The 19042-nt window shown below is 46.0% G+C and overlaps 1 protein-coding gene across 1 annotated transcript in view; it reads left to right on the top strand.

Annotated features, from left to right (window-relative positions):
* The window catches only part of LOC147666400 (ubiquitin carboxyl-terminal hydrolase 46), a 186355-nt gene that overhangs the window by 109321 nt on the left and 57992 nt on the right, over window positions 1–19042 (top strand). The window contains exon 6 of the mRNA XM_086949090.1: window positions 2886–2969. Coding sequence (XP_086805216.1) covers window positions 2886–2969 — 84 coding nt within the window. The remainder of the gene's footprint in view (window positions 1–2885; window positions 2970–19042) is intronic.

The raw sequence follows: 19042 nt of genomic DNA, 5'->3' as shown, positions 1-19042 counted from the left end.
CCCCCTCTTTCTGGCTGTCCTGGAGCATGAAGGTCCTCCTCAGAGAGGTGGATGGGGGTTTGACGTGTCTCTGGCCTATTCGCGGATAGTAATAGATGTCAGTACCTTTTAAACCTCACAAAGTAGGTGTCAAAAATCATCAATGCTCCGGAGCAGCCTCAAATCGACGGGTAGGCTACGCCTTTATTTACCCCTATGCTTTTCAAATTGCAGTGCCTATAACAGGATAGTAAGAAGTGAAATTAAACCAGGAGGAAGCTGATCTTTTCTAGCGGCTTGGAAAACGTAATGATGTCACCTCTGCATTATGGGCCCGATTTACCCTTCTGCACTCAACAGATTTACCCCCACTTGCAAGTATACAAGTACTACTTTCTGAAATTCACAAGCATTCACATGAGTATGCATGGAAAGCTGTGCCACGTGCTGGGTTCCTGTATAATCCTGTGAAGGTGATGACATTTCTAGAAAGGTCCTTTTTGGGCTGTTCGGATTTCTCTGTTGTGCAGCCCCACTACAAACGCCCAGTTTTCTTTCTCCATGGGAAAAATATTTTCCCCTCAGAGAAAGTCCTTGATCTACACCTTCACTCCTCCTCAGTATGATCTGTTAACCTTCCTACCCTGAAGAGGGAGTTAGGGCAACTCTTGACCGGAGTAAACATCTAGCCCTTTCCAGGGGGGAAGTGGGAAGGAAAGGGATTTGTGAATGTCAACAAAGTCATATTTGTGGGCGTTCACAAACTTCTTGTTGCATGTCTTGGAACGTCGATTTCACACCCTGGTTCGAGTATACTTGTATTCATTATATAAAGAGGCCAGCATGCATGCTTACCTTGGTATTGTTTTCTCTATCAGGAGCTTCCTGTCATCATGTGGAACTGAGAACCGAACATTTGCACTGCAAGCGAACACTAGAGTAGATAGATCAGTAAGCCCTATTACACCCACCAGTTACAGGCCCAACCGATAGATCGGTAACCCCTATTGAGCCCACCGGTTACAGGACCTGAATGCACCTCATTTGTCTGCCAACCTACCCATCTCTGCAGCATCCCTGGCCTGATACCCATCTCTGCAGCATCCCTGGCCCGACTGTTGGGCTGCTGGATGCTGATCTGAACTGTGGTTATCACTTAAGAATAGTATGGTGTTGATATTTCAAGGTGAAGAAAAATTTTTTAGAGTCCTCTTCCCGGGGTTTACCATATTCAGTAAACTAAGTGTGTTCCCATGATTTAAAGCAGGAAAAAAAAGAATTTTGAGAGGATATCCAGACTCATTTTTTGCGCATTCAGTGTCACTAAGATGAATTTCCCCTGCCCTTCTATGTGTGAGTCTATGATATTAAATCATATAAAATCACAGGTGCAGGACATGATTTCTGCTTTCCACTAATGGCCGTCTTCCTCAATATTGTGGTAACTAGATCTGTCTAAAGTTACTTATCACATCATTGAAATAAAAAAATTGATTACCGGTGCATTATTGTGATGCAGTTATGCGTATCCAAATTTGTGCTAGCTACGGGGCACCATGTTTTGACCGATCTGAGTTGTTGACGATGGGGTAGCCTTGTAAACATTATTTTTTTGTGCCTAAATAGCACCAAACACGAAATAATAAACAAGTCCCTGTTGACTTCAGTAGTGGCTCAGTAATTTTGAGAGGCGCGGTTGCTCACAACACATTCTCTGTAGTTAGTAATTACTGCAGTTGAACTGTACCTGAAGCTGTTGCAAACCAACCACAATTACGTTAAATATATGATGGTGCTGCTTAGATCCCGCAATGACTATGCAGGCCGATGTTTGTGCTCTTTTGACCTCTGTGCACAACAGCCTGAGAGCTTAGTCATTTCAGTGTAAAGCAATAACCAGGGACGCTATTATTAGATCAGAATATGTAAAAATAGCCCACAGGATTACCTATGCAAGAATACTGGAAAAGAGAAAATAAGCCAAGTCTAAGAATAGAAGCTGTGGCCAGCAACGCCGAAGCGGCCTGTCGACGCCGATGGGATTAGGCTGAACAACAGTTTCAGAAGGAAGCCCTGATGTGTGATGTTAGGTCAGCCTGGTTATTTAAGTGAGAAAAAAAGCAGGAGCTGCTCATGTTTACAATACAGAACGTTTCCTGCAACTCTATGATCACTCCAGGGACTGTTGGCACCAATGCAGGATTCATCGAAGGTGGTTATTGTCTCCATCTCCCATTTGAAATGTATCGGTCATCATTTGCATAGTGTTCGGCATATGAACATTCATGTGGGGGCTAGCAAGCTGGAGTACCGTAAACCCACATTCCGTAATTATTAGCCAGCGTGGTATTTCTGCGCCTGCCCCTTTTCCTCCTGGATGCATTTATACATGTCCGTGTTCGAGAGAACCAGCCCCTCAGCAATTCATGAATGGATTGTTAAATCCTGGGATGTAGTGACCGAGCCAGATTACCAGCCCTTCTCTCAGGCACATTAACGTCTACCATGTCTCTTTCCTTCTCAGCTGATTTCTACCAACATTCTCTGTGTCTTTTGGTAAATCGCAGCTCTGAAGTGGCTTCAAGATGACGCGGTTTGTTGTGAATTGTTTGTAATTGTGAGTTGTGTGGCAAATTCATGGCTTGTTTGTGGGCATTTAGTGGTATGAGAGGTGGCATATGGAAGAATTATCTTTGCACAGTTAGGTATTAATGGACCTTAGTTGAAAACTAGGTGCATTTGAGAGACCCAGCACTAGTCGCTCCCTAGGTCTTCTGCTTCAGAAAAGTAATTGATACCCTTAATATACAAATGCATGTGTTCCATAATTATATGATTTTGTTCTGGTTGCCTTTGCACTATCTGTCATAACACTGAAATTCATTTTGAAAAACGTTACTTTGCAGAGACTTCAGCAACACAGAAACACTTTGCAGCGAACATAAGTACTATTGTGAAATCTGCTGTAGTAAACAAGAAGCTCAAAAAAGGTAGGTTAAACCAAATATTTACATTTTTAAATATATGGCTAAAGCAGTAACCAGCTTGAAAAAGACCGCATGAATGTTAGGACGCAGGAATGCAGAATTACCTCATACTGCTAAAAGACAAATCCTTTATATTGCTGTTCAGCGAAATCTCTGGCGAGGTCTGCTTCAGAATTCTGCTTAAAGTGAGCTATTTAGTCTTACTCATTCACCTTTTCCCAAGTTAAAGTTTTATTGCCTCTTCTCTCTTTCTTTGTCCTCTGTTTGAGTCTTAGTAATTTACTGATCATTGTTTTATTAAAGTTATCCAGCATTTCTTTTCCAGTATATACCCTGTTCTCCATTCTCCTGTTTCCCCCAGTTTGGTTTATTTTCCTCTTATGTCTAAACTTGATGACTGCCTAAATTACCAAACCACATCCCCTGTCTATGGAGGTCAGGCTGCATGGTCATGTATGGGTTAATATCAGTTTCAGGTTTCCTTAGCCCTTCTGATCTATTTTATTTATTTTATTTATTTTGAAAGTTTTATATAGCGCGGACCAGATCCTTGCAGATATCAGAGCGCTTTACACAGAGGGGGTATATGAGGAAGCATAGTCAAACAGTTAGGTTAATAGAGCAAACAGTACATTCATGTAAATCAATAATACAAGTAAGACAGATAAGCAAAGGGGTCGAATAAGTAGTACAGATCGGTACAAATTCTTTAAAGAGTACGAGATAATAGTTCAGGTGTATTTTGCCATGAGGATAGCTTTTACTTCTTTCTTAAAGAGTGTAGTGGAGGAGATGACCCTGTGTTGAACGTGAGTCCATACTAGTATCGATGCCCGGATGGCTGGCGCAAGTTGCCTCTTAGTTCCCATTCTGAATAGTTACCAAAATAAAGAGACGGCCGCTGGAAGCCGGAGTCACAAGAACAGGATTTATTACTCATGAGGAGAGCCTGTCATTTCGGACACGAAACACAGTGTCTTTCGGGAGGTGCTCTAACAAGTGAGCTGAAACATCGTCTTTTATACCTTACAAAACACTTAGCATTACAATCACGACATTGTGAAACATGGAAAAGACATCCCCATGATCCTCGTGTCAATCCTACCCCACATATGTTCACAATAGGGACCCTTGACCTGCTGATAAGAGGGGAGGGTAATCACGCAGCTGAGTGTTCCGCCAACTTTTAGGATGTGTGCGCCTGATCATAGCCCAGGGGGTGGGGTGGTCAGGATCAATAGTGGGTCCTTTGAAGAGGAGTGATTCCATACAATAAGCAGTAAACAGTATCTCCTGGCTTAGGCGATGACCTCAGACATGTGTGGACAGTCAATCGCGGAGGGAGGGTTTACTAACAGAGGGGGTATTCATGAAAGGAAAGGAGGTGCTGGTCAGGCGCGGCCGTGACTCCCAAGGACAGGGTCTTGCAGAAGAAGAAGGTTTATGACTTGCCCGTGTGAGGGAGAAGGGAGGGGGAACCAGGGTGTGCACAGGGACAGAGTCGCACAGAGAGAGAGGTCTTATGACTCATGCGTGAGAGAGCGGGGGCAGTCAGGTGCAGCTGGGGAGGGCTATGCCAGCTAAGGCGAAGGATGCCTCTTCAGGAGGGAATGGGGGTTTTGCGTGGGTCAAGCAGGAGGGTTGCCTTTCAGGGCAGGGTCGCGCAGAGGGAGTGGGTTTCATAGTCTATGCATGCGAGAGGGGGGGGGTGGTTCAGATGCACGCAGAAGGGAAGCCGGTGATTCTAATGAGCAGGCAAAAAAAGGCCAGGGTGCCTAAAATGGCTGTCATGTATATATGGGTACGGGCCTTTACTGGCAGAGTGATGCGGTCAATATTTTACGGTATTCATGGTGCTTATAGGGAGAGGAGCGGGAAAAAGGGGAAATGAACGCTGTTTATGTACATCAATTTCTCTAATTTCCACAGTCGCCCCTTTTTTACATGACAGAGTTCATTTTTGTAATTGATGGGGGTACAAAAATAAACAGGCGTGTTCGAAGAATTAGCATTTGTCAATATTAACATTGGCATATAATCATGGACAGTTGATGTGATGGGCAGAATGCAGCACATAGGAAATTGCATTTGTCGAGTTCCTAACATTCAAACACACTACAGAGCATAAATGTATCTGACTTAAAAATGTGACCAATGAACATTTTGACCTAGCAGCCGAGGGCGGAATTCAGTTCGATACACAAAATCTCTTCGTCACAGTGTCTTTTTAGCAGTGACATATAAACAACAAAGGTACCAGAGGGTCTCAAGAAGTGTGTCCACAGGAGAAGAACAGCCAAACCATCCCCGACCTCTACTGAGATGCGTCACAGAGGGCTCTCAACAGGATGAGGAAAATACCCATCAGTCACCAAACGGATCCGCCCTTCATCATTTGGGATTTTATCCGTACCACCCGTCTGAAAAGATCGGTGCCACATTCAGAGGTCAACCCGGTGGTAAGGGGGTTCCTCAACAAATACCGGCAATGTTAGTGTGGTATGCCTCTCGATGTTATGAGTGGCCAAGGACGTGACTGGGGTGTGCAGTGTTGGGACATATGTGAAAGTGAAGATACCAAAAATGGGGGTGCATTAAAATTGGTTCAGAAAGAGCACAAAACAAACTTTATTCCCTGTGTGCCTAACTTACCAATGTTAAAAAGGGTTACCTAGGGCTGTCTGATTATGTGGACTGCCTAGGATGGGTGTGGTCGACTAGTTTCTGCAAGTCAGGGACTACTGCGTCCTTGCATTCATCAGGACCAAGAATAGTAATACAACTACTGCACCATGTGGAAATGAGTGAAGTGAAAAATAACACCTAGACAACAAACAGCAAGTGCATATGGTCACCTGTTTGCTCCGGGTGCCTCTTACAATCTGCGCTGATCACTAAGAGAAGAGAAGAAAGTTAGGGATAGCGATCACTCTCCTGTGGGCTATGCAAAAAGTCTATTTAATATAAATTTAGACAAACCATCACACTCAGGGTATTGATGTACATATACTCAAAAATGAGTATGGTCAGTTATTATAACATTTGGAAGGAGAACTCATGAGCCAAATGGTTTTTATGCTTACCTAGATTTGTAAGGTAGGCTGGCCTCACCCCACCTGGCAGCGGCTCAGGGGAATATGAAGCACCGCTCTAGAAAACATGTCAATCACATGTTGCACACAGTGAGCACAAACAGAACAAAACACACCTCCTAAAAACACAACACGAGTCAATGGTCTAAAATTGTTACACTTATTCTCTTGTGCAGTGGCGGAGCGACAACCACTCCATCAGAACTATGAGACTGTCAGTTTAAAAATGCACAGCGTCGATACGATGTCCGCAAAGGCATGTTACAAAGCGGGATGTCACAAAACCTGATGCCGATAATGCATTGGGTCGGTACATTCAAAAGCACAAACCCCTTGAATAGCGCTCCTAAATCTCCGTGCTAAGCAGAGTGTCATTAAGTAAAAGATCGCGCAGCGCCGAGGACGGGGTCCTTCCTACCTCTCCGTCGGTACTCCTAGACCGGCGTCCTGGCCGTCTGGGGAGGTACCGGGAGGTAGGAGCGTGGCTGGTTATAAGCCTCGTTCTCATTGGACGCGTTACCACGTGGGACGCGTCAGCATTGTACATCATTGGTTCTGGGCGGAACACGCCCACTTCGTGATTGGTTGAACCGCCGGCTCTTGACAATACTCATTGGTGGACCGGCCAAATGCGTCGTCAAGGAGACGCTGATCATAACAAACGCGGAGCTTAACGTGAGAGAGGAGTCATAGGGGTATACCACTTCACGGGAGGCTGGACAATCTTTAAAAGAGGGACCACTATGTGTAGAGTATTCCATACACGTAGACGAACCAGAGCTATTCACCTCGTAGGCAAAATGCATGTTTATATTCTTCTGATATCGCCCTCACCTGGTTATACCCTATAATGAGTAGTGGGTATAGGGGAGCTACTCGAATCATGTAGGGAGTCTTCTGGCAATATTCACAAGCAAACACAGGCCACCAATGAGGGCAAAAAAGCCCATCTCCAATAGTGTAGTAACCCTTACCAGCATGTAGAGTATAAATGTAGAGACAGACGTCTACTTTTAAATATGCATAAACAAGGGATGTTGCCATGGTGGTGTTATGAGTTAGATGTACAAGGGTGGGTATTTAATGGCACAACCCTCTAGACTAACATAACAATGTCAACAACGAGATAAGTCTATAACATAAGGATGGATATACAGTAAGGTAGGTAATTACTGGCCCAACCCTCTCAACCTCCAGCAGGATAAGTGTATAACATAAGATTGGATAAACAGTAGGATAAGAGACCCTGCTATTCTCCGTTGTCGGTTCAAAAAGTAGACCAAGGGATCTCATCGTTCAGCCCTTCCCTGTGTGTATTCAATTTGAGCACCCATCTCTGCTCTTTCAACAGCAGATATTTAGTCACATCTGCTGTATGTTTCGGGATGAAAGGTTGTTCCAGAACAGTCCATCGGAAATCAGAGGCTGGATGTTTTGCCTCTAGGAAGTGGGCAGTTAGTCTGGTGGCTTGTCTGGCACACCTGATTGTACTCTTGTGCTCAGATATCCGTATGCGGACCTTTCGTGTGGTCATGCCTACGTACTTGAGGCTACAGGGGCAGGTGATGAGGTAGATTACATGGTCGCTATTACAGTTGGTAAATTTTAATTGCTTCCATGGTCTACCAGTGCCAATGTCGATCTCCAAAGACTTTGTTGTTTGTACACAGACCTGGCAATTACCACAGGGATGATGTCCCTGGACAGGAGGGAGATTCCACAGTGATCCAACCGCTCTTGGTGGATCCTCACGAGGCCTAGTGTGCACTAATTTGTCCCTAAGGTTAGGGCCCCTCTTGAAAGAAACCAAAGGGCGGGGAAGAGTCAGGTGTCCAGAATTTAGTATAGGCCAGTGTTTCTTGATGCTCTTTTGAATGCTATTGGAAAGATTACCAAAGGTCTGAACAAACGTCAGACGATCTAAGTCAGGTTTAGGAGATCTCGGTTCAAGCAGGGCTTCACGATTGTTATTCATTGCCCTTTTCATGGACCTGTGGACCAGTCTAGGAGGGTATTTCGTGCCACCAGTTGTTTACTCAAATCCTCGGAGTGTTTCTTGAAGGCTGTTCTCGTCGAGCAGTTCCTTTGCACCCGCAAGAATTGGCTGAAGGGTAAACTCTCCTTCAGTGCTCTCGGATGGTTGCTGTCAAATAACAGTAATGTTTTTCTTTGCTGTGGGCTTCCTGTACAGCTCGGACTGTAGGCCCTCGGGACCAGCCGTAATCAATAGGTCAAGGAAGGCTAACTCTTGTCGACCTATTTCAATGGTGAATTTCAGATGGTTGTTTCTGGTGTTTAACCAACCCAGGAATTCCAAGCAACTGTCCCTCGACCCTCTCCACACTACAAACACGTCATCGATATACCTCTTCCATATCTTGAGGTTCTCGATGAATGGATTTACACTGTTTAACACATGGCTTTCTTCGAAGCAGTGAGCCATCACTGGTAGGCTCTAGTCCGTATCCTTTCGTTGGCGCTGTTGAGCACCGGCGGTGGAGCTATAGGTCCAGCTCGTATTCAACCTTTCGCGTTGAAGGTGCGGTCTGTCCTCTGCTGTTAGACCACAGTCCTGTTCCCTAACCAGTCCTTTTAGTGGCGCCTTATGTTCGGCACCTATATTTCCGTGGCAACACCCTATTCCCACCTGAATGCCGTTCTTCCTTTTGGCGTGAAGTCACATGGAAAAGAGGGTGTGTGTTGTTCAAATAGTCGATAGGAGAGAGGAGGAGTTGGGTCAGAGTTCCTGGGACACACAAAAGGGACCAAGGGAGCAAAGGAGAACAGGCAGGCAGGCCCATCAATCGGGCCCAAAGAAGGGGGACGGAGACTCCAGGCACACGTGGGTTAGCAGACGGAGGGCTTCAGGGTGGCCCGTCATTTTTCATTTTCCACATTTGAAATTGCTGTCTCGTCCCGTATCTTGTCGCTCTGCAGCTCCACCTTTGGTCGAGGTCACATGTGTCTCAAGATCTGCGGCTAGGCTGTACTTCTCTTCCAGGGGATACTCATTAATAGTCATAAGCACTGAATTATCTCCGCCCATGAGCGGGGACCCGGAACACATAAACAATATACATATATATGTGTAAATATAACCAAAAGTACAAAGTACTAAGTAATTATACACATATACATGTATAATAACCAACATATGCAGCCTAACCTTAACACATAGGCTAATCAAACCAAACCTTACACGTTCTGAAGCATGAAAATATGCTGTATATAAATGCAATAAACAGGCATGAGCCTAAAATGCATTTCATAGCCATGAAAAAACCTTTTATTTTCATCAAAGAACCTGTAGTAAACAGTTATTAGCCTAAAAGGGCTGCATATGAAAAAATGTCTGTGTACAGAAAATCAGACTGGCACCCTGCCTTTAAGGCCCCAGAGAATCTGCACACTTTGCCTTTAAGGCTTCCAGGAGAACTCTGTTCCCATCATGCCCCACAGGTGACAGTTAGGTCAGTCCTTTTTTCCGGCTTGTTCTGTGAGGAACCTGGAACTTGAGCTCTGCTCTTTTGAAGTATTTTCTGTCAGAAATTGGTTTTTCTTGCCTTTTCTTGACAAAATATATCTTTGGTGGTGGGTTGTTACCCTTTCCTGACTAAGCTGTTGGTGTTTTTTAGTCAGAATGCCACCTTTATTTTACAAATGTCCTTCCTGTGGGAAGAAGATGTCGAAAACTGACCCACACTCTGTTTGTGTGGTGTGTCTTCCAGCTTCTCATAAGGTGGAAGAATGTTATCACTGTCTCAATCTTTCAAATAGAACTTTAAAGGAAAGAGAGAAAATGAGGTTGCTGGGCCTTCTGGAGAGAGAAAACCGTGGTGAGAAGAGTTCTAAAGGCCTATTATCATCTGCCAGGCCTTCTTCTCAGCCCAAACGTCGAAGATCAGCGTCTCCTGAAGGTAGAACTAAGAAGCATCGACTCCAGGGAGCGTCACCGTCAAAAAAGGTGGGCTCGACGTCGAGAAGATCACCGTCGACGTCGAAGAGAGCTCCATCGACGTCGAGGACATCGCCGGTGAGGCAGTCGCCGTCGAAATCCCTGTCGACGTCGAGGCAATTGGTGTCGATTGCAGTGAGGACGACGTCGGGAGTGCAACGCTCGACGTCGAAGGATCGTATGAGGTCGACGTCGAGGGACAGGAGATGTCCGACGTCGAAGGATCGAGTGTCGACGTCGAAGGGAAAAGGTTCGACGTCGAAGGGAAAAGGTTCGACGTCGAAGGATAAAGGGTCGACGTCGAAGGATAAAGGGTCGACGTCGAGGAAGAGTCATCGGTCGACGTCGAGAGGGAGACATGCGTCGTCGAGGAAAAGATCGACGTCGAGAGAGATGACGTCGAGGGATTCGACGTCGAGACCTAAAAAGAGAAGGTCAAGGTCTCCATCGCGACGTAAGTCGACGTCGAAGCATGCTTCGGGCTCGAAGCATGGAGTGTCTAGGTCTCCCCCACCTGTGCATAGGTCGGAGTCGAGACTATCAAGACCAGCCTCTCGGACCTCAATTAGGTCTTTGTCGAGGTCAGAAATAAGTCCCGAACCTGGAGTGGAAGGTTCCCCGCATGATCGACAAGACAACGGATCTGCAGCGGGGCAAGGGATAGTGCACCAGGACTCTTCTGTGGTGGCTCATTCGGGCTCGTCCTCAGGGCAGGTGCCAGATGACAGACAGTTGGTGCCCAGACAGCGGACCCCGTCTGGTTCATTGGTCTCTGAACACAGTGCAGCGTCGAGAGCTTCGAAGTCCTCCGCAGAGCTGAATATTGTGCAGGTGTCACCTGAAGCTTCACCTGAGCATACAGAGCGGCCTATTAACTTGTCACCGAGGTGGTTGGAAAGTTTAAGGCACTGGAAGATGCGTCCGATAATGGGGGAGAGAACTCCAGTCCCTCGGACGGAACTGCATAGAAGATCACGCTCAAGATCCTTAGTGAGAGAGAAATCTCGTTCAAGGGAGCGTAGGAGGCAACGATCGGCAACTCCTCAAAGAAGACGTAGAACTCCTACTCCATCTTCTACATCATCTTCGTCCTCGTCAAGATCTTCGTATAGGGACTATTCTCCGACTATATCTTCTACTCCTCCTTCCAGGGTGTCTCCAGTAGACGATCTAGGCACATTTAATGATGTGTTATGTCGTGGAGCGAGTAAATTCAGCATCAAAATGGCAGTTCCCCAGATAGCAACCTCAGTCATCTTTGAAACCTTACATCACAAGACGACTGGCAGGCCTCTCCTACCGTTAGTGCCCGGATTGATTGAACCAGCAATGAAGACATTTCTAACTCCGGCCACGGTGGGCTCAGGTCCTTCTAGGATTGCGAAAAAATACAAGGCTCCAGAGGAAGACCCAATGTTTTTGCGGTCTGACCCACCACCAGACTCCCTGATTGTAGCGGCAGTCAGAAAGGCGCATTCGGCAGCATCTACCTCTTCTGCTCCACCTGAAAAGGACAGTAAGAATATGGATTCCCTGGGGCGAAGAATGTGCAATACCTCAGGATCGGTCATGCGAGTGGCCAGTGCGTCTGCTCTATTGGGCCGCTATGACCGTCTGCTCTGGGACTCAGTGGCTCGTTTTGCAGATAAACTCCCTAAAGAGGATCAGAAGGACTTCCTGGAAATAGTGGAGGAAGGTGGTTTGGTGGCTAACCAGAGCATTAGCGCGGCGGCTGATGCTGCAGACTTGTCGGCTCATGGCTATGCACACGGTGTTTGCGCAAGACGTACAGCCTGGCTTCGCCTTACGGGACTGAAGCCGGAGGCACAGAGGAAAATGGTCAATTTACCTTTTAATGGATCGACTCTGTTTGGATCCCATGCAGATGACGAGATGTCTAAGATGAAGGTGGAGTTGGACACCCTTAAGGCTGTAGGCCTTGAGAAGAAAAAAGATTTTAAACGTCGGGGTACTTTTCGTCCCTATGACAAGAGATCTTTTCAGCAAAGGAGTCAACAAACGAATTGGTCTTCGCAAAATCAAGGCCAAAATCAACAAAGATCGCAATTCCAGCAGAGGCGGCCTGGACGAGGCAGAGGCAATGGAAATAGGCAGCAGTCATCAGCTGCCAAGCAGCCTCAGAAACAATGAACGGATGCTTCCTCTACAACCGTGTCCCACTCCGGTTGGAGGAAGTATTGTGCGTTATCTGGACGAGTGGAAACAGATCACGAAGGACAGATGGGTGTTGGATGTCGTTCAGAACGGGTACCTTTTGAGGTTCAAGAAGGCACCCAGTGGCATGCGCCCTCTAAAGATGGTGCAGTGGAATATAAAGCGCTTGCAACAGGAGGCGAGTGTTCTCCTGAAGAAGAAGGCCATAGAACCAGTCCCTTTCCAGCAGAGAGGTCAAGGCCTGTACTCTCGATTCTTTCTTGTGCAGAAAAAAGGTCCAGTCACAGAGTTCAGACCCATTCTGGATTTGAGGCGACTGAACAAATTCATTCGGAAGGAGAGATTCCGAATGCTGGCTCTTCACCAGATCTTCCCTCAATTACACCAAGGGGATTGGATGTGCTCCATCGATCTAAAGGACGCGTATTTTCATATTCAGGTATCCAGAAAACATCGCAAATTTCTCAGGTTTCAAGTGGCGGCTCGTCATTATCAGTACGCAGTGCTCCCTTTTGGCCTGAGATCAGCCCCCAGAACATTTTCAAAATGTATGGCTGTAGTGGCGGCTTGTCTTCGGAAGAGTCGGATATTCATATATCCGTACTTAGACGAATGGCTTCTGAAGAGTTCATCCCCATCGCTTCTAGAAGAACATCTTTCGATTTGTCTTCAGCTCATGTACAAATTGGGTCTGCAAGTCAACTACAAGAAGTCGATAATGAATCCCACCCAGAAAATCCACTACCTGGGTGCTCAGCTGGATACAGAAGTAGAAAACGTGTGTCCTTCGGAGGAGAGGTGGTCATCCATCAGAGCGAAGTGTCTGCTTCTCCTTCAAACTGCACGTCCGACAGTTCGGCAAGTGTCCTCTCTCCTGGGCTCAATGGCATCGTGCATTTTCATCGTGCCAAACGCACGTTTACAGATGCGTCCTCTACAACAGTGTCTGGAAGATCAATGGCAACAGAGGACGGGATGCTGGGAGGACCGGATTTGTCTCCAACAGTCTGCAAAAGATTCCATCCGGTGGTGGATGAAGAAGGTACACGTGATGAAGGGAGTCCCTTTTCATCAGGACCCACCAAAGCAGACTCTGATAACAGATGCTTCTCTCCAAGGCTGGGGAGCGCATATGGGCCCTCTGCAGGTACAAGGGCAATGGTCAGACTTCGAGAAAGGATATCACATCAATCTTCTCGAGCTCAGAGCGGTCCATCTTGCTCTCAGGTCCCTGGCGCCATCGCTACAGACTCGGTCCCTCCTGGTACAAACGGACAATACAACTACAATGTATTACTTAAACAAACAGGGGGGTACCAGATCCAGGACTCTTTCCATAGAAGCCCAGACCATCTGGCATTGGTTACTGGCGCGAGACCTGTCCATAACAGCAATTCACCTGCCGGGGAGTCTCAACACACAGGCGGACGACCTCAGCAGAGACTTCGTCGAAGCGCACGACTGGGTTCTCAACGAAGACGTCGCGCACAGCATTTTCCAGGATTGGGGAACACCAGACATAGATCTGTTCGCAGACGCGGCAAACGCAAAATGCCCCGTCTTCGCGTCCAGGTTCTACCAGAAAGGGTCCCAAGGGAATGCCCTTTTGATAGATTGGTATCAAAATTTGCTGTACGCCTTCCCACCGACACCGTTGATACCAGCAGTGATCAATCGGCTGTACAAGACTCACTCCAGAATGATACTGATTTGCCCAGAGTGGCCACGCCAGTGGTGGTTCCCAGATCTCCTCCAGTTGTCAATAACACCGCACAGGAGATTGCCGTGTCGCCCGGATCTTCTGTCCAAGCAGAAGGGGCAAGTGTTTCATCCCAATCTGCCCTCCCTGCGCTTGGCAGCATGGCTCCTGAAGTCATCCAGTACGGGCACTTACGGCTGAATCCGGAGTGTATGAACATCCTTAAGGAAGCAAAGCGGCCTTCTACGAGACAATCCTACGGATTTAAGTGGAAACGCTTTTACCTTTGGTGTCAGAGTAAGGGTCTGGACCCTATTCATGGTCAAGAGCAGGTGGTCTTGCCTTATCTTCTTTACCTTGCTGAATCTGGTTTGCAGTTTAATTCCATCAAAGTCCATCTTGCTGCAATAACTGCTTATAGAAAATCGCCAACACAGATATCTTTCTTTCGAATGCCTGTGGTGAAGGATTTTCTAGAGGGATTAAAAAAGGTTTATCCTCCAGTCAGGTCTCCGTCTCCACCTTGGGAGCTTAATGTGGTATTGACTAAATTAATGGGTCCCCCATTTGAGCCGATACATAAAGCTTCTTTGCAACACCTGACGTGGAAAGTAGCGTTCCTGGTGGCCATCACTTCTGCTCGTAGAGTGAGCGAAATCCAGGCTTTGTGTTGCAATGAACCATACACAGTTTTTCATGGAAACAGAGTGGTGCTCAGGACTCATCCTGCTTTCCTACCTAAGGTGGTGTCGGATTTTCACATTAACCAATCCATAACATTGCCTACTTTCTTTCCGAACCCTTCAAGTCCGGCAGAACGGACTTTGCATTCATTAGATCTAAAAAGGGTTTTGAAATTTTACTTAGATAAGACTAAGTCTTCGAGACAGACGGACCGTCTGTTTGTGAACTATGGTCCTACAAATACTGGTTTGGCAGCGTCCAAGAGATCCATTTCTAGGTGGATAGTGTCATGCATCTTACTGGCTTATCAGCTAGCCCACAAGTCTTTACCAGGTAGACCTAGGGCTCATTCTACGAGGGGAAAAGCTTCTACCACAGCTCTCCTTAGAAATGTGGCTATGTCAGAGATATGTAAAGCAGCTACTTGGCGTTCAGTGCATACGTTTACACGCCATTACTGTTTAGATTCTGATGCTCAGACTGATGCACAAGTGGGACAAGCATCACTCAGAAATTTGTTTGCTAATACTAGTTAAACACTGTGATTTTAAAGTATGACTATGCTTTTATCTGTTCGCCCGCTTCTGTGGGTATGAGCTTGCTACTCTATTCAGTGCTTATGACTATTAATGAGTATCCCCTGGAAGAGAAGGATTAGTTACTTACCTGTAATCCTAGTTCTCTTCCAGGGGTATACTCATTAAAGTCATAAGCACCCTCCCGCCTCCCCGGGCGAGCAGTAGCATTAAGGTTTAAAGTTTTCAATATGTTTAAGTGCAGATTCCTGCTAATGTTTACTGTACCGTACAAAAGAACTGACCTAACTGTCACCTGTGGGGCATGATGGGAACAGAGTTCTCCTGGAAGCCTTAAAGGCAAAGTGTGCAGATTCTCTGGGGCCTTAAAGGCAGGGTGCCAGTCTGATTTTCTGTACACAGACATTTTTTCATATGCAGCCCTTTTAGGCTAATAACTGTTTACTACAGGTTCTTTGATGAAAATAAAAGGTTTTTTCATGGCTATGAAATGCATTTTAGGCTCATGCCTGTTTATTGCATTTATATACAGCATATTTTCATGCTTCAGAACGTGTAAGGTTTGGTTTGATTAGCCTATGTGTTAAGGTTAGGCTGCATATGTTGGTTATTATACATGTATATGTGTATAATTACTTAGTACTTTGTACTTTTGGTTATATTTACACATATATATGTATATTGTTTATGTGTTCCGGGTCCCCGCTCATGGGCGGAGATAATTCAGTGCTTATGACTTTAATGAGTATACCCCTGGAAGAGAACTAGGATTACAGGTAAGTAACTAATCCATCACGTCCGACCCTTCTCCTCCGGTGATTGTAAATCTTTGAATAGGTACAAAACAAGCTTTTAGAGAACTGGCAGAAGAAGTCATTTATGCATGTGAATTCCTCCCTCAATCCTACGCACTTGGGAGATACGTTCATCGGTCACAGTCAGAGGTCTATTACCAAGCAGTGCATATGTCAACATTCCTACTGTGTTCATGCAGAGTGTATTCATCGTCTATTCATGACATAAATGTATAGAAATAATATTCCCATCATCTGCGCTTTTCATCAGTTTCAACATTTTGGAACTTCCAGTGGAGACTTGCCTTTCAAACCCGAGCCTTTAACAGTCTAACATTTCCCTTCAAGGCTGGCTAATCAGGTTTTTCTCGAGGGACGACAGTTACTCATGGTCATCATGTTTATATCCGGGACAGCAGCTGGGGTCTATCAAATGGGGCGGGGATGCTTCTGGCACTCGCGCTTGGGTGCAAAAAGGGGGGTGGGGCAATCTGGGCATTGGGGGTCAATCTAGACGTTGGCGTTCGTCTCTGATGAGCAGAAAAATAAGGTGCCATTGACATACAGTTCCCCTATAAAAGGCCAGATTGGGGGACCTTAGTCGTCTTACCCGTCCTTTCCTTCTCAGCCAATTCGAGTTCATTCATTTTGCAGAAAGGAGAGGTAGTAATATGGCGAGATACAATCATTTTAGTTTCGGTCAATTTCGCTGAACACCTTCGCGTTCAATAAGTATCCAATCAGACTGGTGCCAGCGAGGCACGATTTTACCATAAAAAGGAAGAGGAAATAGGGAGACTCTCGGAGAGTGAGAGTCGTCCGCAATCTAAACGAGCCATTCGGTACACGTATGACATGTAGAGAAAGAGAGAGAGAGAGAGAGAGAGAGAGAAAGAGAAAGAGAGAGATAGAAAAAGGGGGAAGAGAGATAGAGAAAGAGAGAGAGAGAGAGACGTGTACAAAAATAGGTCATTTAGTGCGTTCACTACACAGAACAGCAGGGGTCAGGTAACGGAGAGACGCAAACAGAGGGAGAACATAAACCCCTACAGTACACACGCACAAACTCAGACAGAGGAAGACAGTACATGTATTACATATATATGAGACATTCACAACAAAACAGAAAACAATAGTTGGCCAACAAGATCTATTTTTATATCCTTCGTATCTTTACTATCCTATTTACCTACGTGCTCAGCTCTTTTTACCTTTCCCTCCTTTTCCCTCTCGCTTGTTATTTCTGCGAGCGTTCTCAATTGCCAATACTTACACCTCTGTTAGTCGATCAGAAATTAACCTGGTCGCGCTATTTACCCATGGTTGGATCTTAAACCATCTTTCAATTTCTTCCTTTGGTGGGAAGTTCTTCAGGCTGGAGCAACGGCAAGTATTGATCGGGAGAACAGTCGGACAGCTTGGCTATATCTATAAGAGTGTGAGAGGGGGGGGGGCAGTACATTTTGAACATCAGCAACATTTCTAACTTCTCAGACGGGTGGTGCCTTGGTAACCCTTACCCATGCACTCTTCTTTGTCCTTTCCCTATCTAGTCAAACGTCTAGTTACATTATCTAACGTGTTATTTCGAGTCAATTTTCGTCATACAGTACCCGTCAGGTTTCTATGTCAGTCCATCCTCCCAGTCGCTACGTTTTAAGGAGGAACAGTCATGTTTAAGTCTACGTCTTTTAAAAACTTATCGTCATAAGGACTATGCTCATATTCCCTCCTTCCCTTTTCGTCGGTGGTTCGATCATCGCTCTCCCATACTTCAGCCGACGTTCCGACGCGACCTGCAGAAGGGAGGAGAAAGAAGGGGTGGGGGGCAGCATTCAAACCACATCAGCATGCAGTAGTCCGAAAATCTTTTTACCTACCACATACTCGACCTATCTCCACGTAGTGCATTTCTTTACCATCTCGGCGTTAAAGCCCAGACGGACCAGTAATGTCAGGTAGATAATCGTTGACGATCTGCGTATCTACATGAGTTACTTGGTCGCGACCCCTTTTGGTTGTGTGCAAGGGTGGCGGTCAGGTGGCATTTTTGTGGGGTCGTTTAAGGGCGTCTAAAACACTTTTCCGGCTGCCTGTGACACATAATGTAGCTGCTAAATATCGGGTCCTTTTTTTAACCTTCAGCCTTCATCATACTTTCTCTTTGCTCACAGTAGTAATACATTCAAAACTCATTAATGCAACCGCTACAATTATACTTTCTTTTTCAAAATACTTTTAATAAAAAGTGTTGGTGTATAAATACGGGCCTACAACCCAGTGGACCGGCCACGGAGCAGATAGGAACTGTACATAAGAAGAACGAAGTTGGTGGCAGTTCATTGCATAAAGTGCGGCAGTGCAATAAAATCGTATCGAACTTTCCTACAGAGCAAGCATGATGCATGTCAAGAATTCAGTTTTTCAATTAATTCATTAATTCATTATCCAAATGCTCATTCAGTGCCCAAATTACACCAATTCATTGTTCCCAATCACAATTAGTACCCACCCTAAATCAGTTCATTGTCCATACACATGATCAATGTTCATCTTATATCGCTTTCTTTTCCAAGCACATACTCAATATCCTTCTTATCTACTTTCATTGTCCAAAAACTGCTTACATATCCCGGGGCATCAAAGCTGAGCAATCAGGGTGCAACAAGGTTTATTCAAAAAGTCTCATTTTTGTGTCGGCGCCATTTTGGGCGAGGTCAGGCAAGTCCCAGTATAGTCAGATTGCCTCCACTGACTCGTAGTAGGGCCAGAACCTTCCGTTGGTAGTTCAAAAAGTTTTTCGCAATGTGGTAACAGTGTAACAATAAGGACCATCAGTCAAAGAGCGGGGAGGGTGGCAACAATTTTCCTACCGGGTCATTCTGGTGTTCCACCGGAACTGAACAAGTCTGTACCTTGGCTGTATTTTAGCCATTTCCAAACTGAGGCTGGCGCCGGCAGTAGTGCGTCTATGTCGCGGTTCCCAGTGAGGGGGACGGGGGCGCCCATGCGGAGGGGTCGGGGGGGCCCCCCGGCTCTCATAGAATCTTCAAAGTTGAGGAGAGAAGGCATGGGGCGTGTGCCCGTCCCGGGCAAAAGACCGCTTTTCGATGTGGACCCTCTTTAAGCAAGAGCGTTGGG

The sequence above is a fragment of the Lissotriton vulgaris genome, unplaced genomic scaffold, assembly GCF_964263255.1.
Source record: "Lissotriton vulgaris unplaced genomic scaffold, aLisVul1.2 SCAFFOLD_532, whole genome shotgun sequence".
In the NCBI taxonomy this organism is placed as follows: Eukaryota; Metazoa; Chordata; class Amphibia; order Caudata; family Salamandridae; genus Lissotriton; species Lissotriton vulgaris.
The sequence above is the reverse complement of the archived record's forward strand: the minus strand, read 5'-3'. Positions and strand labels throughout refer to the sequence as shown.